This window comes from Chiloscyllium plagiosum, chromosome 29 (genome assembly GCF_004010195.1).
Source record: "Chiloscyllium plagiosum isolate BGI_BamShark_2017 chromosome 29, ASM401019v2, whole genome shotgun sequence".
Classification (NCBI taxonomy): Eukaryota; Metazoa; Chordata; class Chondrichthyes; order Orectolobiformes; family Hemiscylliidae; genus Chiloscyllium; species Chiloscyllium plagiosum.
This window is the reverse complement of record NC_057738.1, coordinates 40900728-40914913: the sequence shown is the minus strand read 5'-3', so window position 1 is coordinate 40914913 and position 14186 is coordinate 40900728. Positions and strand designations below refer to the sequence as shown.

General features: G+C 42.5%; 1 protein-coding gene across 1 annotated transcript in view; it reads right to left on the bottom strand.

Annotated features, from left to right (window-relative positions):
• The window catches only part of drosha (drosha ribonuclease III), a 182247-nt gene that overhangs the window by 79732 nt on the left and 88329 nt on the right, over positions 1 to 14186 (bottom strand). The window contains exons 22-23 of the mRNA XM_043719624.1: positions 13493 to 13595; positions 4968 to 5038 (exon numbers count right to left, since the gene is read on the bottom strand). Of these exons, the coding sequence (XP_043575559.1) occupies positions 4968 to 5038; positions 13493 to 13595 (174 nt within the window). The remainder of the gene's footprint in view (positions 1 to 4967; positions 5039 to 13492; positions 13596 to 14186) is intronic.

Genomic DNA, 14186 nt, shown 5'->3' with positions numbered 1-14186 from the left:
GGGTGAAAGGGAAGGCTAGTAGGTATAGGGAATGCTGGATGACTAAAGAAATTGAGGGTTTGGTTAAGAAAAAGAAGGAAGCATATGTCAGGTACAGACAGGATAGATCGAGTGAATCCTTAGAAGAGTATAAAGGCAGTAGGAGTATACTTAAGGGGGAAATCAGAAGGACAAAAAGGGGACATGAGAATTAAGCAAACGTGAGAATTTTGCAAATAGAATTAAGGAGAATCCAAAGGGTTTTTACAAATACATTAAGGACAAAAGGGTAACTAGGGTGAGAATAGGGCCCCTCAAAGATCAGCAAGGTGGCCTGTGTGTGGAGCCGTAGAAAATGGGGGAGATACTAAACGAGTATTTTGCATCAGTATTTACTGTGGAAAAGGATTTGGAAGATATAGACTGTAAGGAAATTCATGGTGACATCTTGCAAAATGTCCAGAGGAGGAAGTGCTGGATGTGTTGAAACGGGTGAAAGTGGGATAAATCCCCAGGACCTGATCAGGTGTACCCTTGAACTCTGTGGGAAGCTAGACAAATGACTGCTGGGCCTCTTGCTGAGATATTTGTATCATCGATAGTCACAGGTGAGGTGCCAGAAGAATGGAGATTAACTAACGTGGTGCCACTGTTTAAGAAGGGTGGTAAGGACAAGCCAGGGAACTATAGGCCAGTGAGCCCGACCTCAGTGGTGGGCAAGTTGTTGGAGGGAATCTTGAGGGACAAGATATACTTGTATTTGGAAAGGCAAGGACTGATTCGGGATAGTCAACATGGCTTGGTGCGTGGGTTGATTGAGATTTTTGAGGAAGTAACAAAGAGGATTGAAGAGGGCAGAGCAGTAGATGTGATCTATATGGACTTCAGTAAGGCGTTCGACAAGGTTCCCCATGGGACACTGGTTAGCAAGGTTAGATCTCACGGAATACAGGGAGAACTCGCCATTTGGATACAGAACTGGCTCAAAGGTAGAAGACAGGGTGGTGATGGAGGGTTGTTTTTCAGACTGGAGCCTTGTGACCAATGGAGTGACACAAGGATCAGTTCTGGGTCCTCTACTTTTTGTCATTTTCATAAATAATTCGTATGTAAGCATACAAGGTGCAGTTAGTAAGCTTGCAGATGACACCAAAATTGGAGGAGTAGGGGACAGCGAATAAGGTTACCTCAGATTACAACAGGATCTTGATCAGATGGGCCAATAGGCTGAGAAGTGGCAGATGGAGTTTAATTCAGATAAATGTGAGGTGCTTCATTTTGGCAAAGCAATTCTTACCATTAAGTGTATAAGTCTTGCTAAGGTCCTTGGGAGTGTTGTTGAACAAAGAGACCTTGGAGTGCAGGCTCATAGCTCTTTGAAAGTGGAGTCGCAGGTAGATAGGATAGTGAAGGCGGCATTTGGTATGCTTTCTTTTATTGGTCAGAGTATTGAGTACAGGAGTTGGGAGGTCATGTTGCGGCTGCACAGGACATTGGTTAGGCCATTGTTGGAATATTGCGTGCAATTCTGGTCTCCTTCCTATCAGAAAGATGTTGTGAAACTTGAAGGGCTCAGAAAAGGTTTACAAGGATGTTGCCAGGGTTGAAGGCTTTGAGCTACTGGGAGAGGCCGAACAGGCTGGGGCTGTTTTCCCTGGAGGCTGAGAGGTGACCTTACAGAGGTTTACAAAATCATGTGGGGCATGGATAGGATAAATAGACAAAGTTTTTTCCCTGGGTCGGGGAGTCCAGAACTAGAGGGCATTGGTTTAGGGTGAGAGGGGAAAGATATAAAAGAGACCTAAGGGGCAACTTTTTCACACAGAGGGTGGTACGTGTATGGAATGAGCTGCCAGAGGAAGTGTGGAGGCTGGTACAATTACAGCATTTAAAAGGCATTTGATGGGTATATGAATAGGAAGGGTTTGGAGGGATATGGGCCGGGTGATGGCAGATGGGACTAGATTGGGTTGGGATATCTGGTCGGCATGGACGGGTTGGACTGAAGGGTCTGTTTCCATGTTGTACATCTCTATGACTCTATGCTTGAAGAACAATCCCAGAAGTTCCAGTCAATCCCTGTAACTGCAACCACACATCCAAGGAGACATTCAATGAAATTTGTCTTGTATGCATTCTGAGGCATAGAATAGGCCACTGGCCCAAGTGGTGATTATTCCAGTTTATAATCTGAAACTTCCTGTCACAGAAACATAGGAAATAGGAGCAGTAATAGGCCATTCGACCCTTCGGGCTTTCAGCGCCAGTCAATACGATCACAGTTGGTCATCCTGTTCCTGCTTTCTCCCCATACCCTCTGATCCCTTTAGTCCTAAGAACAATATCTAACTTCTTGAAAGCATTCAATGTTTTGGCCTCAGCCACTTTCTGTGAGAGAGAATTCTACAGGCTCCTCACTCTGCAGATGAAGAAAATGCTCCTAATCTCAGTCCTAAATGGCCCACCCCGATATTCTGAAACTGTGACCCCTGGTTCATGGCTCCCTGGTTGTCAAGAACATTCTTTTTGTACTAACCCTGTCTAGTCCAGTTAGAATTTTATAGATTTCTATCAGATCTCCGCTCATTCTTTTACATTCCAGTGAATATATTCCTAACCAATCCCATCTGTCTTTAAATGCCAGTGTTGCCACACCATCCCTGTGACTCAACTTTATTTTAGCCTGGCAACATATCCTCTCTTCCTTTCTCTCTCATGTCTTTATCAGGCTTTCTCCAAAACCAAAACATGCCATCATCTACTTTCAGAGTTAGCAAGTTTCATGTGTATGAGAAAGGGTTTCTCCCAAAATCACAAACAGATTATTTACTGGCGAGCTTATAAAACCAGGTCCCTGGAATGAAAGCAGAGCACTGTGGATGTTCAACAGCTCTTTACCTGAGAATAGCTGACTGGTCTGGGGTACCCTGCCACTCTCATGTTCAACAGGGAGTTAGAGAGGCTCCCATTGTATAGAAGGTACACTTACAGAGAGAGAACACATTAATTCATCTCTCCCCCCACCCCAAAAAGGGCTGTGGCAAGCCCAGTAAATTTCACCCAAACCCCAGCTTCCCCACCAAAGTGGCTTATGAGGCTGTTAAAAGTCAGCCATATTGCTCTGGGACAGGAGTCACATGTGAGCCAGACCAGGTAAGGATGGCAGATTTCCTTCCCTGAAGGACATTAACAACCCAACAATTAGTTTACAACAATCAATAATGACTTCAGACTTAAAGTTACTGAAACAAGCACAGAGAATGTTGGAGAAACTCAGCAGGTCTGGCTGCATCTATGGAGAGAGAAACAGAGTTAATATTTTGAGTTTGATACGATTCTTCTTCGGTTCCTGAAACCAGGTTTCAGTTGCAACATTTTATTAATTGATGGAAATTATGTATGGATTGAAATTAAGTTCCACTAGTTGCTATACTGTAAAGGTTTTGCGTGGCTATCAAGTTAATAAGTACAGGGACAAGGAGCGGGATTGGGACTAATTAGATACTGATTTCAAAGAGACAGTACAGGAATGATATGCTGAATGGCCTCCTCCTGTGCTGTATAATTAAAAATTGGCACCTGATTCGGAGCTGTGGACAGAAAGAGTGAGGAAAAGTTTAAAGTTCAGTATGAGCAATCGAAATACACAGAGCTGCAACCAGCCCTCTCAAAACTGTGATGCACCACAATTGGACAGATTAATTAGCCAAGGTACATGGCAAGAACAGCAATTGCCGGATTGCCAATTTCTTATTTTTAATCTCCAATAAATATGTTACTTTCAGAAATATTCCAGAACACTATATAGCCGGTGGATGAAAAGTGATGAAAAAAAACACAATCAACCATGCCCATTTGCTTTGTCTCATTTAAATGCTCTATCACCCTTTCATCCATTAAAAAGTGCAGTGGTTAAATATGAAATTACACAGCAAGAAATCCTGATTGATGAACAGAATTAAAGATGACGAGTTCAGTCAACCAAACAAACTGCTGGCAACTTGACAAGATTCCTTTGACAGCACTTCCCAAAACTGTGACCTCTACCGTCTAGAAGGACATGGGCAACTTACATATGGGAACACTGCGTTCTTTCACATCCTGACTTAGCACTATATTGTCATTCTTTCATAATCACTGGGTCACAACTCTGGAACACCCTCCCTTTATAGCGCTGTAGAGCTCTGACACCAAATCGACTGAAGCAGTCCAAGAAAGTGGGATGGACAAGAAATGCTGCCCTTATCACTGACAATCATCCAACAAACAAACAAACAAAGTACGGGTTAAACAGAATGGGCCATTACAGTAGACACAGTAAGAATTCGACTGACCTTTGCTTTAGCTTGCTCTGCATTGCTTATTGGCACATCTACAAATATCCATTTCTTCCACCACTGATGCTTTGTACTATCTACAAGATGCATTTCAGAAATTGAAAGGTCGTTTATCAGTACTTTCTAAACCCATGATCACTTCCATCTAGAAGAACAAGGGCAGCAGATACATGGGGACACCACCCCCTGCAAGTTCCCCTCCAAGCCAGTCACCATCCTGAGATGGAAATATATCACTGTTGTTTCACTGTCACTGAGTTAAAATCCTGAAATCCTCTCCCTAAGGGCACTGTAGGTCAATCTATAAGACATAAATTGTAGGTGATTCAAGAAACACCACTACCTACTCAAGGACAAATACGGTTGGGCAATAATGCAGCCCAGACAGCCATGTCCAATGAGTGAAATTAAAAAAAAATGTAATGAATTCTACAGAAAACCTCTGCCAATTAATGCACTAGTTTGTTCTTTAACCTCACCTTTTGGAGAGGGGTGGATGAGGCGAGAGAGACTGAGAAGGAAGTCGAAAATCCTTTTTTTATAAACTATTTGCACCAAAAAAAACCCCTGAACATTCGCACAAAGATTTTGGGAAATTAGGCTACAGCTGGTAAGTGAGCACAGTGCGGAAAAGGACATTGAATATGTTACCGAGCCATTGAACAGCAGTCGACCAAACAAGTGCTTGCCTTCTTCAAGGCCACCTTCCAAGTAGACAGCACCTGCAAAATAAACACACAGTTCCGAACATGATCGTTAACCACTGCAAATCTCAAAAGAACAGACATGGATGCATGCCTACAGATTGGTATAGCCAAAACTAATTAATGTATTGAATGGTAACAGGAATCAATCTTTCCCTTTGAAAAATTCAGAAAGAAATTCCTTCATATTTTGAATAAAAAGGCAGCACAAGCTCCATTCTGCTGCACAGGGCTTCACCCCCAAGGACACAACTGCTCCACACTCTTTAATCTCAGGTTAGTAACGGTTTCCTGAAATGTAGCTGAGCCTGTATTTGCTGACAGCCTACCCTCTGTGATAACAAAGTAGTGAAGTAGTCATTTCAGTTATTTTTTATTTTAAATCCAAACTGGTGGAAGACAAGTTCAGGGGGACTTAGGCGGAAAGGTAGAAGCAAGGAACGTTGCATCAGCCATGATCCTGCTGAATGTCAGAGCAGGCTTGAGAGATGAACACCTACTCCTGTTCCTATTTCTCATGGTCTTATTAGGGTTAGGTGTGGTGTCAGAAACCATTTCCTGAAACAACAACATAATTAACTTCCACTGAGTGGATAAAATACAAGGGGTTCACAAAAGAAATTTCAACTTCCCAACTCGTGACCAGCCAACATTTCAACATTACGCATCAAACTGTTCAGTGTATTACATTTCTGAACCACAATAAAGTCTGCTGTCACCGATATAAAGATCAGGTAGTATAGAAAACAGGACCATATCAATTCTGTTTTAATTGTGTTCAGTTGTGTTCACTGTCACCTTTTGCAAGGACACGTCCAGACCAGCGTGCTCTTACATAATCAACTCTGCACCTTGGGTCCGAGTAGAAGTGGTTACAAAAAGGACAAGGTCATGCTAAATGGGCACCAGTGAGGATTGCAAAATTATTATGGGTTTGAAAGGCACGTTTCTCTCAATTCACCACACTCCCTTGTTTCTGCGATAATTACACCAGCTCTTCAAGGAATATCATTCTTCAAACCTTCCTGAAGTCTTTGGACAGTCAGGATAGAAAGAGTGATGAAAAGTGTCTCCTGATGAGTAATTTATCCCAATGTGTCTCCCAATGCAGCTGGTGATGATATCTCAGATGATGACTTTTAAACCCACAAATAGGGTCAAGATGACGCCGGATACGGTCGGCTCTGTGCATGCTCCTACATGCAGATCAAAGTTTCCTATTTCCTACTACCATTCGACACACTTTAAACATAATAGCATAGTTTATTAGTAATTTTTAAAAGTATGTTTTATCTAACCTGTGTTTTTGTTTTGCCACTGTTTACCTATTATTTACTTAGCTATGCTATTTAACTCTGCAAGACAAAGCTTTTCACTGTGCCTCGGTACATGTGACAATAAAGTAAACTCAATTCAAATTACTCTCTACACAAAGATCATCAGATGTGAAGGTGGCCACTTAATGCTTTATTTTTGTGGAACTAAAATAGGAATACTTAACATTGCTGAAGGACAATTTACTCCACCCTAGCCTCTCCTCCCCTGCAGATACTCCCCAAGTGCTGGGGCACAGTCATACAGCATCCAGATCGTCTGAGGTTCCTGTCTCCATAACATTGTTTTAAGATGATAAACAAAAAGATGCATCTGGAAACATTTTTCCCTGATCCAACAATAATCTGTAGGAAATAGGAACAGTAGCAGGCTGTTTGGCCCCTCAAGCCTATTCTGTCATTCAATAGGATCACGGCTGATAATGACATTGATCATGCCCACTTTCCTGCTCTTGACCCTGGAATCCTGGATTCCCCCAATGATTAAGAATATATCTATCCCAAACTTAAATATATACAAGGACTCTGCCTCACAACTCTCTGTTGCAATGAGTTCTGAACACACACAACCCTCAGAAGAAATTCTTCCTCATCTCAGTTTTAAACTGGCACCCTTTGTTCTGAATTGTGTGTGTGGTGCTGGGGAAGCACAGCAGGTCAGGCAGCAGCGAAGGAGCAGACAAATCGATGTTTCGGGCATAAGCCCTTCATCAGGAAAAAGGTTTGTGAGTCAAAGGGGTACAGAGATAAATGTGGTAGGGGGAGGAGCTAGGACTGAGGGGATGGGAGCTGAGAGTATGATCGGTAGATGAAGGTGGGGGTAATGGTGACAAGTCAGAGAGGAGGATGGAGCGGATGGGTCACAGAATTAATGTGGATTTTACCAGTTTCTTCATTTCCCCTCCCCTCCAACTTACCCCAGATCCAACCTTCCAACTTGGCACCGCCCTAATGACCTATCCATCTTCCTTACCACTCATCTGCTCCACCCTCCTCTCTGACCTATCACCATTACCCATACCTTCATCTACCTACCCCGCAGGCCCACCACCCCCCTCCCATTTATCTCTCTATCCCCTTGGCTCACAAGCCTCATTCCCAATGAAGGGCTTATGCCTGAAGTGTCAATTCTCCTACTCCTTGGACGTTGCCTGACCTGCTGTGTTTTTCCAGCACCACACTCTCATCTCTGATCTCTAACATCTACAGTCCTCATGTTCTCTACTCTTATATTCCAACCCCCTTGAAATAACCCCCTGTTGCCCCTGTATGCTGTGTTTCATACACAAGTACCTCCAAGTCTGCTTGCAGGTATTCTGCATTTAACTAACTCTCAACATCCAGCAAAAAACTTGGGCATCAGCTATTTAAGAATTCACTCCTTGTCCTGAGGTGAATGTGTACGTTGAAGCAGTGCTTAAAATTCACCTTTTCTACACACTTTGTTACCATATTTAAGAAGTTTCTCTTCAGTAAGGTTACATCAAAATGAAAGCCAAACAAGAGAGAGTTTAGAAACTGACATTCCACTTCCAGTTTCCTGCGCAGATTATAACATGTTCAAACACATAGATGATCTTTCTGGCTGCACTTAGAAAAAAGATAAAAAGACATCAGGCAAATGGGTCAGTGGCTGCCCCTCTTTGACCTCCGCGTCGAGACAGGAGGGGCCAGGGAAGGCTCAGAGGTCCCAATGCCGGTGCAGATTGTGAAGGTGATTTGAGCCAGTCATTACAGTAGTGCATCACACAATAGAAGTCAGCACAGTTCACCATAAGGGGCGGCACTCTCTTTAAGCAGATATTGGCGCCTGCTCACCAAAGTTCATCGCTAATCAAAATCTCTGAAGTGCCCAGACACTCAGGAGATCTGAATTGTTGGGAGCAGTCTCTTGGGCTACTTTAGCTGATGAGCACCAAATCCCAAAGCCCATTTGTATGGAGCACATGTTTCACAGGTTGTGACTTTCAAATGGTGATATGCAAAGATCTTTCACCGTGAAAATGATCGGCAATTATAGTTACAATATTCTTTTTGCCCATTAATAAAAGCTCAAAAATAATTTTGGATCCCTCCAACCTCTAAAGACATTACATCAGTCTACAGCTCTATGTAGAAATTGTCCCCTGCATCTCCCCATCCATTCTACATTACTCATGTACAAGTACTGACAGTGAATGTTGGCTAGCTTTGTTGCCAAGGTGTGCATGATAACCATATTCTATCCAGTCCACTGTCCAGACAGATGTGCAATTTCAAATGAATTGAAAAAAAGCACATTACAGTCCTTCCCTCATCCTCCCAGCTACTCCCCCCAGCCCCATTTCCCCAGGCCTCCCTCATATGACTGCACAATGTCAGCCTGGACTTGGTTTTGTCCTGAACTCCCAGCTGCAGAGTCCAGTTATAGGTGTAATGCCCACAGTGATCATCGTGCCCTGTGGTTTTGTTGAGAACTGCGAGCAAACTGACTGAGGGGTGGGGGTCCCACCTCCAGTCACTTAATGCTCCACAAAGGTTTAAACAGTTTCAAAGGGTTAAAGTGGAGACTGCTGATATTGGTTCGGATGGGATGCCTCACCATCCAAAATATCCTATTCAAGTCTTCCTTCTTTTACATTTGTCAACTTCAAAGTGCATTTACTCAGAAGCAGACCATTTCTTGACAATATTAAGTTCAAAATGATCTGTTGAAGTGGTTTCTTTTTGAAATAAACAACTCTAATTACCACTTGATTACATCATTAAAGAAAGAGTCTATGTGCTAACAACCATCATCCCCCAAGAGAAAAGCACAGTGTACCATCAATTTGAACAAGAATCCAGCAAGTCGAATTGTTATCTGAATTAGAATGTTCACATTTTCTTTGTAATTGGATGCCTAGGAAATACGTGCATGTGTATAGCACCTTCCGGGTTACCTGGATGTACGGAACAACTCAAGAGCTATTGTTAGAAGATGTATCTGGTTCATTAATGCCCTTAAAGTAAAGGAAATCTGCCATCCTTACCTGGTCTGGCTTACTTGTGACTGCAGACCCACAGCTATATGGGTGACTACTGATCTCATAAATGGTTGAAGAAACCAAGGGCAATTAGGGCGAGCAACAAAATGCTGGCACTACCAGCATCACTCATATCACAAGAAAGAACAAAAATATAAAAGAAATTCTCCAACTTGTGCACTTGAAGCCCGAATACAATTCTCCCATGTTTTCTATTGAAAATCCAAATTTCTCTTATAATATGAAAGCTGCCGATGCAGAGTTACAGTTGAAATCTTCCACAACGATGTTGAAACAGCACTGTCTTAGGTTTGACCTGTTTGAGCTGGACAATTCCTTGCAGAGCTCCCTTTCACTCAAATGGAATCATTCAACAGAAATGTCGGGGAAGCTTTGTACCAATGGCTGTCTGTGCTTCGACTGACATAACATCATTGAAGATCCAAATACTTTTCCAAACCCTGGCCCAGTATTTATCCTGACACCAAGTTCACCTTGCTACTTCTGAAAATTCCTTAAGTGCTTTTTATTCGTTCTTTGTATTTAAGCATTATAGTTTTTGCTGCCTATGCCAGTTTTGGAAGTGTGGACCCTTTTATAGCTCCAATAGAATAGCTCCAGAATTGAGTGAGAACATATGATGCTCATTGGACTTAGTTTTCAAGCTCTGGACTTGGAGGCTTCCTTTGTTGCAGTGGTTGTGTCTCTACTTCTGAGCCAGGAGACACGGTTCTAGACCTACCTATACAGAAGGTGTGTCGTAGCATCTGGACAGATTGATTAAAAATAACAAGAGTGAAAAATGCCTCATTATAGATAAATCCCCAAATAATGACCCCTCACTAGGAGTATAGATACCTACAATTGTTTTTTTAAGAAGAAAAGATCTGGGCTTGTGTGGCACAGAGATAGTGGCTGTCCCTCTGAGCTAGGAGATGTGGGTTCAAGTCCCATCTGCTCCGGAGGTGTATCATAACATCTCTGAGCAGGGTGATTAGGACAGGGCCAGTGGGGAGTTGGCTTCTGGACAGAAGAAGGATGGAAACTGATGTTTTTGCTATGTTTTTACAACAAAACTCTCATAAATCTCGAAGTCTTTTGCTGCCTAATTCAAAACATGGATGCCAGTGTACAAAACAGCCTAGAACTAACTCTCCTAGAACTGAGTGGCTTATGTGGGTGATTTCAGAGGGCAGTTAAGAGTCAATCGCATTGCTGTGGGTCTGGGGTCACATGGAGGTCTGACCAAATTAGGGCAACAGATTTCTTTGCTGAAAGGGAGTTAGTGAATTACATGGGTTTTTACAACAATCAAATGATAACTTCATGGTGACCATTACCAAGACCAGCCATCGATTCCAGTTTTAAAAAAATATTCCTTCGTGGGATGTGGGTGTAGCTCCCAGCCAGCATTTATTACCCATCCATAATTTATTAAATTCCACCAGCTGCCTTGATTGGATTTGAACCTGTGATACCTGTGTGTTAGCCTGGGTAACTGCAAAAATTCATAAAGGTTGCCATTAGGCTAACTTCTAATTCCAGACTTCATTGAACTCCACAATTTCACCATCTATCACAGTGGGAATTGAAATCATGTCCCCAGAACATTAACCAGTTTTAGATTAGATTACTTACAGTGTGGAAACCGGCCCTTCGGCCCAACAAGTCCACACCGACTCGCCAAAGAGCAACCCACCCACACCCCTACATTTACCCCTTCTTACCTAACACTACAGGCAATTTCGCATGGCCAATTCACCTGACCTGCACATCTTTTTTGGACTGTGGGAGGAAACCGGAGCACCCGGAGGAAAAGGGGAGAATGTGCAAACTCCATACAGTCAGTCGCCTGAGTCGGGAATTGAACCCGGGTCTCTGGCGCTGTGAGGCAGCAGTGCTAACCACTGTGCCACCGTGCCGCCCGTGTCTCTGGATTCCTTGTCCAGTGACATTAGTATTATGTCATTGTTGTTAGTAAGTGCCCCCTAGTTCCCCGTCTCCCACAAGGGAAACATCCTATCAGCAGCCACCATGTCGAAGCCCTTAAGGATCTTGTGTGTTCTGGTAAGCTTACCTCTCATTCTTATAAACTTTGAATGACACAGGCCTGCCTATCCAACCTTTCCTGGAAAGGCAAAACCCTGTCATCCTTGTAACAATCCAGTTAGAGCATTCACTGATAGTTCTCATGGTCATCATTATTGAGCCTAACATTGTGTTCCAGACTTATTAATTGGATTTCAAAATCTACTCTCTGCCAAGGAAGGAATTGAATCCATGTTCCCAGAGGATTAACCAGACCCTCTGTATTACCATAATGCCACCATGACCACCACTCCCACCCCACCCCGCCTCCCAAATATATCTTTGCCAGGTTGTGTAATAATAGCAGATTTCCTTCCCTAAAAAGGACATTGGAGTGTGATATAGGTTCTCACAACAAGTGACAATGGTTTCGTGATCATCCCAGAGACTAGTTTTATATTCCAAATTTACTAATTAATTTTAAATTTCACAAGGGAACTTGAACCAGTATCATCACAGCAATAATCAGGGCCTCCAGATAACAAGTCCGTGACAACACCATTATGCTTCTCCATTTAAAAAGCAAACAATCACCATATAACAGGAAGGACAGAATGTGAGGATTTAAATATAGACTGAATTATGGCTGAGTCAATTGTTTACCTCGTTTCACGCACACGTATTATCTTGTTCTCTGCACACATCATTTCAGAAGATCAATTAGTGCATGTTAACCGCTGGAATCAATTTGTAAAAATCCAATAGTTCCTCTCAATCCCAAAACTGCTTTTGTATCATTTATATCAATTATGACATCTTACCACAGATTTAAAAATTTATTACCCTTTCATAAATAATGGTACGGAAATTAACTGCAGTGAAGACACAAGCAAGCAGTTAACAAGCAAACTTTGCAACACTTTTCATTTGATTTACCTTTATCGGAGTAGCTAAAGATGATTTATCGTGAGCTTAATTACTAAACCAATGACAGTTGTTTAACAGTTTAAAACCCAAACTAACAAATGCCAAAATTTAATATAACTTTCAAAAGAAAATCATCCTGTGTGAAGTATGGATATTAGGGATTAACCCCACCAATGATCATTTTTCACTCAAGAAATGAAAATCGAGAAGATACTAAACAATATGATTTCGTGGCTGAACGTGTGGTTTCAGGATGCTTCTGATTAGTGTTGACTTTTAAGGCTAGTTTGTTTTTGTCCAAATGTCCTTCTCTTTGGCTTAACATGCTTGAAAAGAATTGCAATGCACTGCTCCAACTTTTCACACTTGGTAATTAAAATAAACAAATGAAAATCTGCCCTAGATATTCAAAGTTAAATCCCTCCTGAGGTAGGTGCCACTCAGAAATAGTTGCATCTCTGAGCAATAACTTTCAATGGTTTTTAATTACTTCTCTGAATATCGGAACATTGGACACTATGTGACATCAGGCAAAGGGCTTCAGCACTGCTGTACAAAACTAAGTAAAACTTTGCAGTAATCTTCTGAAATAAGAAAGGCATCAGATCCCTGGGAACCGGACAGGACTGACATTTAAAGATTGAATTGGACTATGCCCATTGGAGTTTAGGAAAATGGATGTGGGGGGAGGAATCACTTAGAAATCAATCATAAAGTTCTAACACGACTGGACAGGGTAAATGCAGGAAGGAACTTTCTGATGACCAAGGAGTACAGAACCGGGGTCATAATCTAAGAATACAGGGTAGGCCATTGAAGATAAAGATGAGCACCAATGTCCTCACCCAGAGAGTGGTCAGCATGTGGAATTTCCTAACAAAGAAAGCAACTGAGGACAAAATATTGAGTGCTCTCAAGATGGAATTCAATATAGTTCTTAGGTTTAAGGGATCAAAGGGTATGGGACAAAATCAAGCACAGAGTTAGATGATAAGCCATGATCAAATTGAATGATGGGACAGGTACAAAGGGCTGAATGGTCTACTGCTGCTATTGTCTAGGTTTTTGCCTCAGAGTTTGGATTTGCACAATTGGATCCTCACCCATCACATTGCATCCTCTAACCTGGACTCCAGACACTGCAGTAACTTTCACTGGTACAACCCTTTTTCAATTACCTATCAGAGCTTCAAAACAATTAGCCATCGCATGACGTAAATCAGATTCCCTGCAGAGATCAGGTCCGTGGGCGTACAGCATGAAACGGTCCAATTCCAGTTTCTGCAGGAAGGAACACAAATTAATACAGATACACACAGAAGCAGTAGGCACATCTGTTAATGTTGTGCACACAGTGTTCATGTTCAATCTAGAGATCACAAAGAACAAATCCAGCTGCTGAAAGGGAAAGATGTATGGGTCATAGAGATATACAGCACAGAAACACGGTGGGCGGCACGGTGGCACAGTGGTTAGCACTGCTGCCTCACAGCGGCAGAGACCTGGGTTCAATTCCCGACTCAGGCGACTGACTGTGTGGAGTTTGCACGTTCTCCCCGTGTCTGCGTGGGTTTCCTCCGGGTGCTCCGGTTTCCTCCCACAGTCCAAAGATGTGCAGGTCAGGTGAATTGGCCATGCTAAATTGCCCGTAGTGTTAGTTAAGGGTAAATGTAGAGGTATGGGTGGGTTGCTCTTTGGCGAGTCGGTGTGGACTTGTTGGGCCACACTGTAATGTAATCTAATCTGAAAAAAACAGTCCCTTCAGTTCAACTCATTCATGCTGACCAGATATCCTAAATAAATCTCATCCCATTTGCCAGCATTTGCCCTACATCCCTCTAACCCCTTCCAATTCATATAACCATCCAGATG